Here is an 18,492-nt window from a genome sequence, read left to right on the forward strand (position 1 = left end):
TCCTCTGCCTTCCCACCAATAATGTGGCTTCTCCTGCCACAGTGACTTTTCCTGCCACAGCATCCATCCGTGACAGGACTGTTGCTCTTGTGGTCTAATGAGCCTGGAAAAGGGATTGCTCTTCAGCCGACCAGAGGTAATCAGCTTTATGGGGCAGGAAGAACTGTTCTTGAGTTCTTCTAGTTTTTCTAGTGGGTATCAGGTAACAAGCTTCTAGTTATCTGGCTTCAACACTGCAAGAAGTAAATAGCTTTTTTGCTTGCAGCCAAGATAACATTTCTCGAGAGAAAAAAATGGATTTCTGTAACAAAATGAGAGGGAGAGCGAGATACTTGAACATACATAGCTTTAAGAATACGAAAAATGACAACCCCAACCCGGTCAAATCTTCGTGTGCTTTAGGGAAATGAGCAGCGGGACTCAGCCAATCCATTCTTTCCAGTCAATGAAAGAGACATAGGGTTTGAGGTTCCTTCCGAAACGGGGCCGGCTAATTTAGCCCCTCCCACAAGCCCGAGGGTCTGTTATATCTCGGTTCCTTGAGTACCTCTCTCACTGAGACCGACCACAGCAAGCAGAAGCTGAAAAAAATAAAGAGCAAAGAGGAAGAAAACAAAAGCTGCCAATTATGGAAGATAGAAAGGGTAAGAGCAAATTGATTTGATCTGAATCCTTAAGAACAAACCAAAGGAAAAAAAAAAAAAAAGAAGGAAAAAACCCCCAAAAACCCAGACCAAAAGCAAGTACTTGAAAGAGCAAGAGGCATAAATCCCCAAATGAACTTTCCCACCCTCTCCTTCAGAGAGGAGGCAGAGAAAGAACTTTGGGAAACTTTTTAGGAAGCAAAGCCCCGGGGTTTTAGTGAAGGGTGGCTCTTGAGTAAGCTGGAGGGGCTCATGAATATTCATGATCAATTTGCATTCAGCTCTAGTGTTTTAGCGGCAAATGACTCCTTCCATCCCTTTGCGGTTTTAAGAAGCAGCGGCCTCATTTATAGTCCAGAGTCATCTTGCTTCGGGTCTGTACCTCAGCGAGTTTGCTTGAAGATGCTGGGCTCTGTGTGTAGGAGATTTGTTTTGTTCTCAAGTTTCCTGCGTGCTTTCCTGTTGTTAAATTAGCCAAGGGTTCTCTGCCAGGAGTTAGATAGAGAAGTTAATGTGGCAAGAGGCTGTCACAACAGGACCTCACAGTATGTCTTAAAAAAGACGAACCGCTTCTTGGGATGTGTGTATATGTATGGTGTGTGTCTGGGTGGGGGTGGAGTGAAGGGGTGGAGGGGTGAACAGTTTTATCTTAAAAAAGCAAGGCATATCTGGGTGACTATATTTAGATTTTGTCTAAAAACTGTAAGAGCAGCCTAGTTTGCACAGATGGTGTGCACTCTCTGTCTTTTACCTCTTTTGGGCATTTTCTGCCACGATGGAGAGCCAGCTGCTTGCCAGCCCATGGGAGTCAGGGAGAGTCTCCACAGCAGTGTGGTTGTGTAGGGTTGCAAACCTTCTTCTTCATCTCTAATTTCTGATAGCCCCACACGTTTTTATCACATAGAATGCAGAGCAATGGGATGAGTAGTCAACGGGTTCTTAATGATAGTGATAAAAGCTATTAACGTTTACTAAGTCTTTACTCTGCGCCGGGAGCTATTCTAAACACATTACCTGTATTATTTATTCCTCACATCAACTTAAGAGGTGAGTGCTATCATTATCATTCCCATTTTCCACATGGTGGTGATATAATGAGAGTGTTGCTTGCCTTGGGATCACACTGTTAGTGAATGGTGAATTTAGATACAGGTCGTTGGACTCAGGGTCTATAGGCTTTTTTTCTATACTCTCACTGTTACACCGGCTCTGGCTACTACGGCCACATGTGGTTGATTCGGAGTCTGCAGAGCTTTGAGCTACTGGGAGAAATGATACTGATGAAATCTCAAGTCTGAGAAGGAATCTGTGCTTTGCTATCAATTCACATACATTTTCTCACTTGGTGCTCATGGCTATTCTCTATGGCTCTATGGGCCATTCTCTACCCCAGGTATTGTTAGTTTTACCCTTTTACAAAAGGAAGAGAGTGGGACCAGGAGGGGTTATGTGACAGTAATCACACAGCTAGTTTTTCCAAGTCCAGACCAGAAATACCCTCCCTCTGGTTTCCCTTCTAACCTGCAGAGTGAGCCCAGTCATCTCTGAACTTCGGTCCCCACCCCCAGCCACTTTCAGTTCCCCAAGTGACCTTGTTCCTTTCCGCCCTCTCAGACTGTTACATGGCACTTGCTTCTGCCTTGAAGGCCTCTCTGGCCTTCTCCTTCCCCTTCAGTCTGGAGCCCCACTGCCTAGATTTGAATCCCAGCTCCACCATTTACTAACTGAGTGCCTTGGTTTCTTCATCTATAAAATGAAGAGAATAATAATATCTACCTCATAGTGTTATTATAAAGACTAATTGAGGAATTTATGCAAAATTCTCAGAATAGGATCTGACATATAGAGTATGTGTTCAGTAAATGTGAGCTGTTGCAATCATTCTTTCAAGCTTTATCTTGGTTACCAACTGCCACTTCATGCCTTCTCCTTCCCTTGAGCCTTAGGTTAACCCCTGACTTGGATGTTTCTACACCTCCACTGCTTACGCCTAAGCTGGTGCTCATGATACTCATCCACATTGCTGTCCTCTGCATTTCCTCCCCCTTACCCTGATTATAATTTCTTTATTCACCTTTGGATTGGCAGTGTCTAGTACAATGTTTAGCACATAATAGGAACTCAACAAATATTTAGCAAACTATTATTTTTTTAGCTGATGTTTATCCAAGAATCAGAAGGCTAGTTTAAAAGGGGACCCTATGACTCTTTTCTGATTATTGTGGTGTGTGGCACCATGAGCAACAAAGTCTCCCGTGACACCCTGTATTAGGCGGTGCGGGAAGTCCTGCCCAGGAACCAGCCAGCCCAAGCACCAGGAGTTTTGGGAGATGGTGGAGCTGCAGGTCAGCTTGAAGAACTATAACCCTCTGAAGGACAAATTCTTCTTAGGCAACATCAGGCTTACGTCCACTCCCTGCCCCACGTTCTCTGTATGTGTTTTAGGGGACCAGCAGCACTGTAATGAGGCCAAGGCTATGGTTATTCCCCACATGGACATTGAGGCATTGAAGAAACTCAACAAGAATAAAAAATTAGTCAAGAAGCTGGCCAAGAAGTATAATGCCTTTTTTGCTTCAGAATCTCTGAGCAAGCAGATCCCACAAATCCTGGGTCCAGGCCTGACTAAGCCTGGCAAGTTCCCTTCCTTGCTGGCCTACAATGAGAACATAGTGGTCAAAGTAGATGAAGTGAAGTTGGCCACATGAAGACGACAGATGATGAGCTTGTGAACAACATCCACTTAGCTGTCAATTTCCTGGTGTCATTGCTCAAGAAGAATTGGCAGAACCTCCTAGCTTTGATACTTCAAGAATACCATGGGCAAGCCCCAGTACCTGTACTAAGGCACAGTTTAATAAACCCTAGTGCTGCCAAAATAAGTAAGTAAATAAAAAAATAAATGAGAAATAAAAGGGGACCTATGAGTTTTCAGTAGAGTTCCCGCTGGTACATACCGCTCTTTTATTCACTCTATTAAGATACCCCCCTAAGTGAATACGCCGAGAAACAAGATGCATCCCTTCTAGGAGGCTGATCATCAGAGCTGATGTGGCCCCATGCCAGGGTACCCAGGTTGGCCAGTCCAGCTCTGACAGTTTAGCCCCCACTCCCCATTCAGCCAGGGGCCAAACTGGAGATTTCAGATGCCTCATAGCACAACCTCACTATCTCTGAACAGAGCATCTGGTTCCAGAAATAGTGCCTCCCCAGCCCCATTTAATAGCAACCTTATAGTCCGAGACAATGTGTTCTGGTAATAGAAGAAAAACATACACTACAGAGGTTGGCCCTGAGTAAAATCATAAAGTACGTTAAACTTGTTTCCAGCACCCTCCCTTTCCTCTTCCTGGCATACCTTCAAAGCAATTTGACAAATATTATTGTGTGTCTACCATTTATAAGTCCCCATGCCAGATGGGTGAGATGTAAACAGTTTGCTCACAGTCTAGTGAAGGAAGACAGACATATATACAACCAACTCTAACTGAAACCAGACTCTGTGAAGTGTTAATAATAAGAGCTAACATTGATTTCTATGTACCAGGCACTGTAATTTTTATATGCATTGTGTCATAGAATCTTCACAACAAACCTGTGATATCGGTTTCTGCATCTCATAGCTGAGGAGGGAAGTCACTTGGCCAAGGGCCCAGAGATAGTATAGGAAGAGGGGACATTTATTTTATTCAAGTGTAATTAACATGTGGTGTTATATTAGTTTGTATTAGTTATATTAGTTTTATTGATTCAACAATTCTATACATTACTTGGTGCTCATGATGATAAATGTACTCTTAATCCCCTTTACCTAGTTCATCCCCCACTCTGGCAACTACCAGTTTGTTCTCTGAATTTAAGAGTCTATTTTTGTTTTTTCCTCTTTGTTTTGTTTCTTAAAATCCACATGAATGAAATCCTATGGTATTTGTTTTTCTCTGACTGACTTATTTCGCTTAGCATTATACCCTCTAGATCCATCTATGTTGTTGCAAATGGCAAGATTTCAGTCTTTATTCTTTTTATGGCTGATTAATATTCCTTGAATATATATAATGCCTCTTCTTTCTTTATTTCATTTTTTTAAGTAAGCTCCATGTCCAACATGGGTCTTGAACTCACAACCCTGAGATCAAGAGTTGTGTGTTCCACTGACTGAGCCAGCCAGGTGCCCCTACCATCTCTTCTTTATTCATTCATCTATTGATGGATGCTTGGGTTGCTTCCATGTCTTGGCTCTTGTAAATAATGCTGCAATAAACATAAGGGTGCATATATATTTTTTAAAGTTTATTTATTTTTGAGAGAGAGAGAGAGGGAGAAGGAGAGGGAGAGATGGAAGAGCAGAGAGAGGGAGAGGGAGAATCCCTAGTAGGCTCTGCACTGTCAGCACGGAGCACAATGCCGGGCTCAAACTCACGAACCTTGAGATTATGACCTGAGCCAAAATCAAGAGTTGGACACTCAACTGAGTGAGCCACCCAGGTGTCCCTGGTGCACATACTTTTAAAATTAGTGTTTTCATTTTCCTTGGGTAAATACCCAGTAGTGGAATTACTAGATGATATGGTAGTTCTATTTTTATTTTTTGTGGAAGCTCCATACTGTTTTCCACAGTGGCTGCACCAGCTTGCATTCCCACCAACAGTGCATGAGGATTCATTTTTCCCCACATCCTCACCAACACTTATTATTTCGTATGTTTTTGATTTTAGCTAATCTGACAGGTGTGAGGTGATATCTCATTGTGGTGTGATTTGCATTTCTCTGATGATGAGTGATGTTGAGCATCTTTTCATGTATCTGTTGGCAATCTGTATGTCTTTCTTGAAAAAATGTCTATTCATGTCTTCTGTCCATTTTTCAATTGGATTATTTGGTTTGTTTGTTTGTTTGTTTGTTTTGGTGTTGAGTTGTATAAATTCTTTATATATTTTGGATATTAACCCCTTGTCAGATGTGTCATTTGCAAACATCTTCTCCCATTCAGTAGGTTGCCTTTTTGTTTTCTTGATGGTTTCCTTTGTTGTACAAAAGCTTTTTATTTTGGTGTAATGTCAATAGTTTGATTTTGTTTTTGTTTCCTTTGCCAGAGGAGACTTTGAGTCACAGATTACCTATGTCATTGCAGGATCATGGGAAATGTCATTCAATCATTCGTTCGTTCGTTCATTCAGCCAGGGGCCATTTATTTCTTCAATAAATGAAGGGTTTATTCGTTTATTCAATACATGGCCTAGAACAGGAAGCTAACCTCTAATTTGCCATACAAGAAAGAAGTCTGAATTTATTGCACACAAACTATTATTACTAAAAAGGCCCTGTGTCGGAGTTTCTAAATATCTCCCACTTTTTCTCCATGGCTCCAAGTCTCCCTGCTTTTATTCCCTGCCTCCAACCTGAGAAGTACTGGAGAAGTATTGTCTCTAGAACCCTTTTCTGGATGTTTGGAGTACCATGGAGTAGGGGTAGCAGGAACTCAGGGCTCTGAGACTGGGAATAGTGTGCCTGGGGCATTGTACCCACTCTGCAAAAGTGAGGTGGGAATGATTCTAGGTGCAAAGGGGGGAAGTGGGTGCAGAGAGGACCAGTGGAATTTCTTTAGTTTGGAAAATTGAGGGAATTATGAGGAAAAAAGAAGCTGTTGGAGAAAAGAAGGCAGAGGAGTGTTTGTGTAACATGCTTCCATCCTGTTGTGTTTGTGCTAGAATAGCAACATGACTTTAGAGACCCAGGAACAATGGCAGTACATGTCCTTCATAAAGAAGTGTTTCCTTTTGATTCATAGAAGGGATGTGGACAATTCTTTATGACCGTGAGAGTGTAAGTAATATGGCACATGCCCGTGAAAGAAAACATGAAAATATAGATTAGGGGAGAAAAGAAAAACAATCATTCCCAACAATATCTTGGTGTATTTCCTTGCAGTTCCTTTTACTATGCCTGTGTTGTTTCTCTTTTTGCATTTTCTTGGCTAGGATCTTGAAAAATTATGAGATGGCATTATGATTGTTAAGCTGTACATACAGTTTTAAAGCCTGTATTTTAGCATAGCAGTGAAGCACGAACATTTCTATCTTAGCCTCGCTCTGTTATCATAATTTTTATGGTCCTATAATTTAATAATTCTCCTGTTATTGAACATTTAGGTTGTTACCATTTCCAATAAACGTCTTTATGCATAAAGTTTTTCCATACGTAGGGTTGCATGCTAGGATAGATAGAGTCCCAGAAGTAGAAATACCAGATTAAAACTTGTAAATAGTTTTTAAAGTTCTTGATTACTGTTGCCAAGTTGCTTTCCGTAAGGGTGGACATTTCACGCTTCCACAAGCAGCTCCTGTTTTGTTGCATCCCTGACAGCTTTGGTGTTTTTTTAAAAAATAATCTTATCTACTTTTATGTTGTTTTAATTTGTGTTTTTTAAATTTTGTAATTAATTTTGAGAGAGACAGAGAGAGCATGAGCAGGGGAGGGACAGAGAGAGAGAGTCCCAAGCAAGCTCTGCACTGGCAATGCAGAGCCCAATGTCGGGCTCAAACTCATGAAACTGTCAGATTGTGACCTGAGCCAAAATCAAGAGTAGGACGCTCAACCTACTGAGCCACCCAGGCACCCCGAATTAGTATTTCTTTAATTACCAGTAAATTCAGTGTTTTTTGACATAATGTCCTTCTTCTTTTGTATACTGTTTATATCCTTTGCCCTTTTATTACTTATTTGGATTTTATGTTTTCAATTTAATTTATGTGAGCTCTTCATCAAATAAAGATATTCAAGTTTTTCTGCCATATTCACAACAGTTTTTCTGAGTCTTCCCTTAGTGTTTTTTTTGTACAAAGACTTATAGCTGTAAATAGATCCAATACACTTTTATCAGTGGTGCTGTGGTTTTCAAAATAGTTTGAAACTGCATTTTTATGGTCTCTTTAACCCAGAATAATATATATTTTTTAAGTTCCAAGTGATTGTTATTTTTGTTTAAACTATTAATTTTAATTAAAATTTCATTTTATTTCACAATGGATAGAGAATATGGCTTTATAATTTCTGAGGTTTCTTTGTACTTAAGCATGTAGTGAATTTTTTGTGAATGCTTATAAAGGAGATATATTCTGTTTTTAAGACATAAGAGTGGGTATTTAAAAATCTATCCAGTCATTTCAATCATATGGTAACCCCTCCCCAAGCATAATTTTCTCCTATGTGAAATGATAGTCAATATCCATTATTTTCAGTTCTGGTGGGGAAATGCGACCTGAGTCATTTTTATTGTGGCTTGTTAGAAAAGTAGGGGCATGATGGAAAGTTGGGAGTACGGAGGGAAGGTCAAGAAGATGCAGAGAAGGAGTAATTCAGTGTTGGGAAAGAGACAAGAAGGTGAGAGGAAGTTCTCAGGTGACATCTGAAGCAGCTGAGCCTCGTATGGCTAAGTATACAGTGGCTGTGAGTGAGAATTACCCGGCCTCTCTGTTTCATGTAACCATGGCAGGTTCCAGGAGGCCAGAGCCAGGATGTGGGACTGTTTGGCAGGATTTAAGAGGTGGGGTCAGAATCACTGAACCATAAAACTGAAACAGTATTGCTTAAGTGGATAAAGACTCAGACACATGCACAAAAAGACATCTGAAGTGATGCGTCATCAGTAAAATAATTTTTTAGGCTTTGTGCTCAAAAGACAGAGTAGATAGGACCCGAACAACCCTTGTTTCCAGTGAACAGGGTTAGTTAACAGAAATTAATAGTGCAGTACTCATATTTTCTAATTTCAGCTATGTAAAAACGTTGCTGGTACCATCTTTTGCTTAATGTCTTCTTTTTTTTTTTTTCAACGTTTTTTATTTATTTTTGGGACAGAGAGAGACAGAGCATGAACAGGGGCGGGGCAGAGAGAGAGGGAGACACAGAATGGGAAACAGGCTCCAGGCTCTGAGCCATCAGCCCAGAGCCCAACGCGGGGCTCGAACTCACGGACCGCGAGATCGTGACCTGAGCTGAAGTCGGACGCTTAACCGACTGCGCCACCCAGGCGCCCCGCTTAATGTCTTCTTTTAAATATTTTTTTAAATTAATTTATTTGGAGAGACAGAGAGAGTGCACGGGAGGGGCAGAGAGAGAGAGAGAGAGAGAGAGGGAGAGAGAGAATCCTGCTGTCATTGTGGAGCCTGTCACAATTGTGGAGCCTGCTGTCATTGTGGGGCTCGATCCCACGAACCATGAGATCATGACCTGAGCCGAAATCGAGTCAGATGCTTCACTGACTGAGTCACCCAGGAGCCCCTGTGTTTTCTTTTTATTGCTTTTGGTGAGTTGAGAAATAGATTTTTTCATAGAAATAGAGCTTTTCCCCATAGATTTACTTTCTTTTTCTTCTTTTTTGGTCAATATAGTAACTGAGGTAGGCTGCAAAGGTTATAGCTCCTAATCTTTAGAATTCATGCATGTCCTATTGAAAAAGAGTCTTCACAGATGTGATTAAATTAAGGATCTTTAACTGGGGAGAGGATCCCGGATTAGCCAGGCGGGCCCTAAATGCAACCAATATCCTTATAAGAGGGAGGGAGTGGGGGATTTGTCACAGAAGGCAATGTAACCACTGAAGCAAGATGCTGTGCCTCTGGCTTTGAATGTGGGGGAGAGGGCCACTAGCCAAGAAACGCATGGAATGGAGTTTAGAAGATGGAAAAGGAAGAACGGCTCTGCCAACACCCTGATTTCAGCCCAATGAAGCTGATTTCAGACTTTGGACCTGTGAAACTGTGAGAGAGTAAATGTGTATTTTGCTTTAAGCCACCAAGTTGGTGATAATTTCTTATGGCAGCCGTAGGAAACGAATACAGTAAGTTTTTAATGCGTGGAAGTGGTGGTGACTTTAGTTAGTTAACCTACATGTTCCGTGTGTGCACCTGCTGTTCTAGTCACCTTACAGCTGTTAACTCAGTTCTCAAACAAGTTTTGGAGGTCAGTACTGTTTACTGTCCCTGTCTTACAAACGAGAGACTGAAGAAGTGAGTTAGCAAAAGTCTCTCCATTGGTCCGTGTTGAAGTTGAGATTTGAACTCATAGTTGTTGATCTTACTATTATTTTGAGATATAATTCACATACCACGTAATTCACCCACTTAACATCCACTTTTCGGTGTTTTTTTACTACGTTCACAGAATTGTGTAGTCATCGCTACAATCAATTTTGGAACATTTTATCACCCCAGAAAGAAACTCTGTACCCATTAGTCGCTTCCATTCCATCTCCACATACCGTTTCTTCCCCCCACAGCCTTTGGCAAACACCAGCGTCCTTTCTGCTAAAGTTTTGCCTCTTCTGAACATTTCCTATCATATATTCCACTGTATGGATAAACCACATTTTATCCATTCATCACTTAGTGGATATTTGAGGTGTGTCTACCTTTTATCATTATGAATAATGCTGCTCTGAGCATTCATGGACTAGTTTTTGTGTGGATCTATGTTCTTAATTTCTCTTGGATATATACCAAGAAGTGGGTCATATGTCTATGCTTAACCATTTGAGGAACTGCCAGACTGTTTTCCAAAGTAGCTGCATCATTTTACATTCCCACCAGCAGTGTGTGATGGTTGCAGTCTCTCTCCATCCTTACCTAGCCCTTTTTATTTTTTTTATTGATCTTTGATTATAGCCATCATATTGAGCGTGAAGTGGTGTCTCGTGGCTTTGATTTGCATTTCCTTGATGGCTAATGATTCTGAGCATCTGTTTGTGTGTTTAATGGGTATTTGTAGATCTTCTTTGGAGTAGGAACCTTTGTCTAATCCATAGTCATGAACATTTGCACTTATGTTTTGTTTGAACGATTTTCTGGTTTTAGCTCTCACATTTAGGTCTTTGATCCATTTTGAATAATTTTTGGAGGTGGTATGAGGTGGAGGCCCAACTTCATGTGAATATCCAGTTGTCCCAGCACTATTTATTGGAAAGATTATTCTCTTCCCCAGTGAATTTTCTTGGCAGCCTTGTTGAAAAGCAATTGACTGTAAATGTGAGGACTCTCAGCTCTATTCTGTTGATCTGTATGTCTATCTCTGTGTCAGTTCCACCCTGTCTTGATTACTATAACTTTGTAGTAAGTTTAAAAATCAGAGTCAGTTCTTTTTTTCAAGATTGTTTTTACTCTTTGGGGTCCCTTGAATTTCCATATGAATTTTAGGATCAGCTTGTCAATTTCTGCGAAGAAGCCAGCTGGAATTTTCATTTTATTCTCCATGTATCCTTTATGAACCATTGGCTTTTTTAAAAAAAACTTTTTTACATGTATTTATTTTTGAGAGGCAGAGAGAGAGAGAGAGAGAGCACAAGTGGGGGAGGGACAGAGAGAGAATGAGGCACAGGATCCAAAGCAGGCTCCAAGCTGTGCACAGAGCCTGACGCAGGGCTCAAACTCACAAACTGTGAGATCATGATCTGAGCCAAAGTTGGACGTTTAACTGACTGAGCCACCCAGGCGCCCCATGAACCATTGGCTTTTTAAATCCAAGTTGAGTCTCTGGAGTTTTCATGGAGGAATTTATATTAGTTCACATTTATTTTATGTACCATTCTTGTTTTATTCTCCCTGGTGTTGAATGTTTTCTCATATTATGCTTTTTGCTATATGGACTCTGCACTTTTGCTTATTTATTTTTATCTATATTTCTAGAAAGCTATGGATAACAGATATCTTACTTTTATTTTTGTCTGTGGATATATTAAATGAAAATAAAAACATTCCTGAGCTTAAGTTTATCTTCCAATGTTTTTTTTTTTTTTTTTTTTTTTTTATTTATTTTTGGGACAGAGAGAGACAGAGCATGAACGGGGGAGGGGCAGAGAGAGAGGGAGACACAGAATCGGAAACAGGCTCCAGGCTCTGAGCCATCAGCCCAGAGCCCGATGCGGGGCTCGAACTCACAGACCGCGAGATCGTGACCTGGCTGAAGTCGGACGCTTAACCGACTGCGCCACCCAGGCGCCCCAAGTTTATCTTAATATCAAAGTAAAAACAAGAGTAATTGTGGCTGTGTTATGAAAGGTAAGAATTTAAGAGCTTTTGCTTCCCTTGGTCTTCCTTTCTTATTTTAATTATTTAATTTCATAATATTATAAATTCCAGTACCTAAAACTATATTAGGCATTTATTTAATAGGTTTTTCCTTTTTATTTGGATATTAATAATTATACTCATCCCTCCATGGATTTAATTGGTTTCAATATAGTTCTTTTCTCATTATGCGTTCAATCCCATCCTTGAGTTCTTAATTTTGTTTCTCTTCATAATGCTCTAGTCAGCATACCAAAGTAATTTTTTAGAAAGGGCATCAGTGTGGTAAGAGGGTGACAATTTGTCTAAATATAGACACCTTATCCCCTCCTGTAATTGGAAATATTCTACTGTCTTGAGGTGTCTGGTGCAGAGAAGTTTGAGGACAGCTGTTTTCCAGCCCTAACGTTCTTCTGTTCTCTAGTCCTGACATTTATACTTCTTACAGCAAGACAACTGAGTACAGACTTCCTTTCACAGATTTTGCCTAGAATATGGTAAACCCCCTTGATTGCCAAATTCAGGACTTCTTTAGGAGCAAGAAAGATTTCTCTTGGCATAACTCCTATCAGTGTTCCTGCTTTGTTCATTTTTTCCCTCCAGGACCTATTATTTGGATCTCTAATCTCTGAACACCATCTACCTTTCTCTCTCTCTTTCTTTCTCTTTCCTTTCCTTCATTGGTTTTTCTTTGTATTCTGAGAGTGTTTTCCTACAATATGCTCTACATCACTGATGCAATTTTCCTTAATTATCTCCAATATAAACTTTTCATTCAGCTGCAGTGTTTTTGGTTACCATGAGATCTTTTATCTTAGTCTGTTCTCTTCTCATAGCAACATCCTCTTGTATCTAACTAAAAAATAAACAAGGAAAGATTTCTCTCTCGTTCTTGCATCATATCTATTTTAGAGGCAAGCTTTTCCTTCATCGTTCTTTCTACTTTACTATAAAATTTATTTAGTCTAAGGCCTTACCCTTAAAAAAAAAAAGATTCCTTTTGTATGTGTGTGCAAATGAATGTGTGTATTTTTCACCTTGTTCTAAAAAGAATTGAAGGAAGTGTTGGGGGAGATTCATCCTAGCCCAGTGTTAGAAATGATTTGGAATGCGTAGTCTCCCCTTGGCCCCCTCAAATTCCCTTTGGATCCTGGAAGAATGCAGTCACTAAGTGCTAGATCCCCTTCTACATGTGGGAAGATATTTCAATCCTCTAGCCAAAAAAAGCTAACTCAGATCCAGGAAGGAAGGCAAATGTCCTGTCACTATTTAGTCATGTTTGAGAGGACAGTCTATAGTTGTCAGAATTCTCTCAATGTTATTGTCCAGAGGCATAAAGACATCCAGGAAGGACCCTTCTTAGGACCTGTTTTCTTCTCTTGTCCCTTCCCTACTGACAGCAAATTTATGTTGAACTGAAGAGTGAGCAGCTATTCCACTGCTTAGTGCCTTGCCTGAGTAATGCCTTTTTTTTTGGAGATCAATTCTAAGATCTCTTTATACTCATGGTAGACACATGGCTGCCAATTCACAGGGGCAAAAACAAATTCAAACAAACAAAACAAAGCGAGACAAAACAACCAACCCGGGGCTTCTCAAAGAGTTACCCTTGCCTCTCCCATCACACTCTGCTGCTCTTCTCCCGTAATGTGCGTTTGTTCTTTCTAAGTTAATGGGTGTTTAGGAGGGCCAACTAAGGCCTCTACTTACTTGTGCCTGGTTATGCTGCCATGTCTCAGAAGAGATGATGCTGGCCATTAGTGTCATGTCTTAATTCGAATACAGCGGCTTTTCATTTGGGAAAAAAATCCCATTTCTTTTAAGGCATAGTTGTAGATTTTCACAAAAATGTGGGAGTGTGGCAAAGTATTTTCACTTATGCTACCATGATTCTTGGTGGTCATCAGACTTGGCTTTGTGAAATCATTCTGGCAGCAGTCTAGGGAATGAACCAAGATTGGTGAGCGATGGAGGGAGACTTGTATTGGGTTTCTGCAGTAGCCCAGTAGGTGAGAAGTGATGGGGACCTGCACTAAGGCATTGATGGTGCAGGGTGTGGGGGTAGGGGAATGAATGGGAGGGGCTGGATTTAGACAATTTTCTGAATTATAGAGTCTGAAGTAGAGAGCTAAGTGGTTTGTTGGGAGAGAAGGAGAAAGAGATGTCAAGACTTATTCTCAAGTTTAGATTTGAATGATTGGGTCAGTAAGTGCTTATAAAATAAGGCTAGGAAGTGGGGAAGGAGAGTAGATTTGACAGAGGAGGAGAGAGATAACAAGTTCATCCTGGCACATGCTGAACACGAGATGGTTATAAGACATCAAGCAGAGATACTATGTTGATTGCTGGAAATTTGGGTCTAGAGCTTAGTTAGAGAGGTCTGTCCAAAATCCAGAGATAATGAGAGTTGGAGTTGGAAAGGATGGGCATGAATAAATCTCCTTGGAAAGGGTAGAGAATGAAAACAGAAGAGGATGAAGAATGATACCTAATAAGTACCAACGTTAATAAAGGGATGGGAAGAGAAAGGATTTGAGAAAAGAGATTCAGAATCTCTTCTGGTATTTGTGCTTTCTGTTGCTTATTTTGGTAGCTGAGTGCCTTTCTTTTTTTTTTTTTTTTAATTTTTTTAATGTTTATTTTTGAGAGAGAGACAGAGAGACAGAGTATGAGTTGGGGAGGACCAGAGAGAGAGGGAGACACAGAATCTGAAGCAGGCTCCAGGCTCTGAGCTGTCAGCACAGAGCCCAATGTGGGGCTTGAACCCACAAACTGTGAGATCATGACCTGAGCCAAAGTCAGCCACCCAGGTGCCCCATGAGTGGTTTGCTTTCTTACATTCCTGCAGGGTTGCCTTCTCCACACCATCGTGATGTCACAAGTTTTGGTTAAATCCACATGCAATGTTTCCTTTAGCATGACTAATTATTGTTTGTGTCTCAGATGTTCTTTCCTATAGGACTTTTTATTTTTACTGACATTAATAAGGCCTCTCACTTCTTTATATGCTTAGTTCTCAGTGTCTCTCTATTAGTAATCCTTTTTTGCAAACCCTTTGATACACTTTCCTACATAGTCAGTAATTTTTCTTTTTTGTCCTTCTTTTCTTGTCTGTTCTTTTTTAAAACCTCCTCTCTGAACCTGTTGTCCTATCCCCATCTAAGCTCATTGCTCTTCTAGACTGCTGCATGGTTGTCTTCCTGGACTTCTTCCCCTGACCTTTCTACTGTTGATTTTGATTCTCCGTTTGTACTACATCTTTTCCTTTTCCTAGGTTCACTACCTCATTTGGGTGGAGCACATCCTTTGGTACTTCCTGAGAAAAGGTGCATTGGATTAAAAATGTTGAGGCCTTTGTGTCTTTTGGATTTTTGAAGTCTGATGCTATTCTTATTCCCAATTATTTTTATGCCACTTGTTCCTCCCACCCCACCCTCTGTTTTCTAGGAAGCATTTAGGATTTTTTCTTTATCCCTTATGTACTAAACATGTATAGTGATGTACTTTGGGGTGTGTTTACTTTCATCTATTGTGTTGGGCATTCAGCCCCTCCCATCTGGCAACTCAGGTCCTTTAGTTCTGGGAAATTTTCTCATATGGTTTCTTTGATAATTTTCTTTCCGTGGTTTTCTCTGATCTTTCTTTCTGGAAGGTGTATTAGTCAGGTGCTGTCTCTCTTGTATTAATAATTTTAATTTCTTGTGTTTTCTCCCCATCCTCTTTGGCAGTCAGCTCTACCTTCTAGGATATTTTCTCAACTTTATTCTTAAAATTTCAAAGACATTTGTCAAGTTCATTTTTCAGTTATTGTAGTTTAAAATTCTAAAAACTTGTTTTTATTTTCTAATTGTTTATTTAAACAAAATTGTACACTCTTTTGGTCTCACAGATGCAATTTTTTTCTCATCTCTGTGAGGATAATAATTGAAATTTTCCCCTCTGTTTCCTCTGGGCTTGTTTATTTGTTTTCATTTTAGTCTTTCCCATTGAAGCCTTTTCCCACATATTATTATTATCTTTACACAATTCTGTCAGGTCAATGTTATTATTATCCTCATTTTATGGTTAATATGTCTTAGAAAGTATATCACTGCTTTATTTTTCTTACCAGGGATGTCTGAAAAAGTTATCAGAAACCAGCCAAATCCACAGTCCAGCGTCTTGATCAAGCTGAATTCTCTGTTGAGTCCTAGAGTCTCTGCTTGCCCTCCTATACTTTACTTTTCCTAAATGCCAGATAGAGTTCTCTTACTATATGAGATAGATCTGTTACAAAGATTTGTTCTTTTTAAAATTTAACTGAATGTTTCTCCTTTCCTGCATCTTCCTTCTGCCATTTGCACTAGTACTTCCCTCTGAGCATAGAGGTGGACCAGATCTAAATCCCTTTCCGTGGGATAGTCCCTCAGATATTTGAAAGGATGTTGTCATGACTCCTCCGTGTCTGCCATTCCCCAGCTGAAGAGGCCTCAGCTTTCCTACTGTATTTCACTGTTTTGTCAAGTTCCAGTTGGCTAACACTTGTTTTTTGGGAAGCTTCAGATCAGTTCTAGGCTGTTAAGGTCTCACTTTAAGTGTGTTGTCTGAAACTTAATACAGAGTCCAGATGTGCTTTGAAAGCCTGAGCCTTGACTGGGGTCCTGTCACTTTATTCATGTGTCCTGCAGTTGGTTTAGTTTTAACTTAACAGAGTGTCATATGCTCTAACATCTTTTCCTAGTAGGTGATAGTTTTGATAAGCGTCTCACAAATTTTAATTTCTGAGACTCTGAGCTGCTTACTTCTACTTACTTCCTTTTGATTAGGGCTATGAGTATGTTGTCCTTCTTGGTTATTGCTTTTACTACTTAGGATTTCCTTTATAAGGCCAATTGCTCTTGACCTTAGATATTAACCCCAAATGGAGGTTCTAAGGTGATATTAAAAAATGGAAAGATCTTGTTAATGTAAACTACATAAATAAAAACTATCATATGCAAATTTGAAAAGGAAGATACAACGTAAACAGGAGTTTTCCAGGTACCATGTTAAGCACATTGAACCCATTACCTCATTTGACCTTTACAAAAATCTTATGACATGAGAAATGCTGTTATTCCTGTTTTAAAACTGAGGAAGTGAGGCCAATACCATATAGCTAGGAAGGCCAAAGGTGTGATACAGTCCTAGAAATGCCACGCTCAAGGCTGATAATGCTGTTACCTAGAGAATTGAAGCTCACACATTACATTTTGTGCTAATTATAGCTAATATGATTGAATGGAATTATCTTATATAACCTACTGAGGTGTATTACATCTGTGTCTTTTAACAGAGCATACCAAGGATAAAAACGTTTATTTGACAGATCAAGGCGATGACATTGACATTCTGAACATTAATTCTTACAGTTCTTTAAGAGCAGGGATTATTCATACTTTATATATCTTATTAATACTTATATATATCTTATACATACTTATGTATATCTTATATATCTTATAAAGTTTTATTCATACTTTATATATCCAGTACCAAGCACATTCCAGACAATCAAATGTTATTCAAATCAGTGCAAGCGTGAATATATAAATGAGTACATAATGAATGAATGAATGAAATTATAAGATATCAGTGACTAGTAAAGTTTTTAGGTCTATTAAAGTTTTGAGGCCTATTTGCCCCATACATCTTCAATAAATTTGTCCCTGTATAAATCTTCAATAGGTTGCTTTGCTTTATGAGCTCATATGTTTGCTCTTTGTAATGTTTTCATCTCATTGTCAGTGTTCTAAATGGAACATCCATAGATATGACATGTACCTGAAGCTCTTTGTAGATGGGGAGAGTAAAAGGAAGTTGCTGTAGGTAGCTCAGGTCATTGTGTCCAAGGGAGACAAATAAAGTCATGTTTGATCCAGACCATGGGTGTATTCAAGGGCTTTGATCCAAGGTGGGGGTCCAGCTGCAGGGGCATCTGGGAAGTACATCCTTGGTCTGTTGCCAAGTCATTGGGCAGAAATGTCTGTCTGAGGTCACTGGAAACTGAATTCAGATCCTACATGAAAGTAGTGGACTGAAACCAGCATACAAGGTCACTCCCCTACCAATTTGGTCAACATCTGTGGTCTGACTCTAATCCTAAGGTGGAAATGAAGCAAGGACCAGGAACTGGGTGGCCAGACTCTAATGTACTCTATGATGAATTTACCTAAGGAGGTTTGCCCAGATTCTCCCAAAGGGGTGGTTAAATTCTTTGCAGGACACTTGACCCAAGGCATGGAAGCAACATGGGTTTTCAGATGCTCTCCCATTATGGTGAAGAAATTCCCAATATACTGTAGGAATTAGGTGGAGTTGATCCTCAGGAGATAAACCTATTGTGTCTTCACCAGAGTAGGGCAAAGCTGGACAGGCGCAAACAGAGAGGAACAAATTGCTAATGGAACTTTTGTGAGTAGGAGCTTCTGTCTCTCCTTTGAAACTTCTGCCCTCCAATTTATTGTCTGTCTCAAAATACACTGCTCTGGGGGTGCCTGGGTGACTCAGCTGGTTAAGTGTCTGACTTTTGATTTCAGCTCAGGTCATCATTTCGTGGTTCGTGAGTTTGAGCTCTGCATCGGACTCTGCACCGACAATGTGGACCTGCTTGGGATTCTCTCTCCCTCTCTCTCTCTGCTCTTCCCCTGCTCATGCTGTTTCTGTCTCTCTCAAAATAAATAAATAAACTTAAAAAAATACATTGCTCTGAACTGAAGATAATACTTCAGAGAGAGTGCAATGAAGGCATTGATTTGCAGGGAGTGGTT

The 18,492-nt window shown here is 40.0% G+C and overlaps 1 protein-coding gene and 1 pseudogene across 2 annotated transcripts in view; both read left to right on the plus strand.

Annotated features, from left to right (window-relative positions):
• The first annotated feature begins 527 nt into the window (after positions 1-527).
• The window catches only part of ENTPD1 (ectonucleoside triphosphate diphosphohydrolase 1), an 86,961-nt gene continuing 68,996 nt past the window's right edge, over positions 528-18,492 (plus strand). Inside the window, exon 1 of one of the 2 annotated variants that reach the window (XM_047073212.1) lies at positions 528-644. In XM_047073212.1, coding sequence (XP_046929168.1) covers positions 629-644 — 16 coding nt within the window. In that variant the 5' untranslated portion in view covers positions 528-628. The remainder of the gene's footprint in view (positions 645-18,492) is intronic. The other variant, XM_047073211.1, reaches the window with a different exon arrangement.
• LOC124507018 (60S ribosomal protein L10a-like) lies at positions 2,881-3,559 on the plus strand (annotated as a pseudogene).

This window comes from Lynx rufus, unplaced genomic scaffold (genome assembly GCF_022079265.1).
Source record: "Lynx rufus isolate CCGP_SWC_20201006 ecotype Redwood Valley unplaced genomic scaffold, mLynRuf1.p SCAF_11, whole genome shotgun sequence".
NCBI lineage: Eukaryota > Metazoa > Chordata > Mammalia > Carnivora > Felidae > Lynx > Lynx rufus.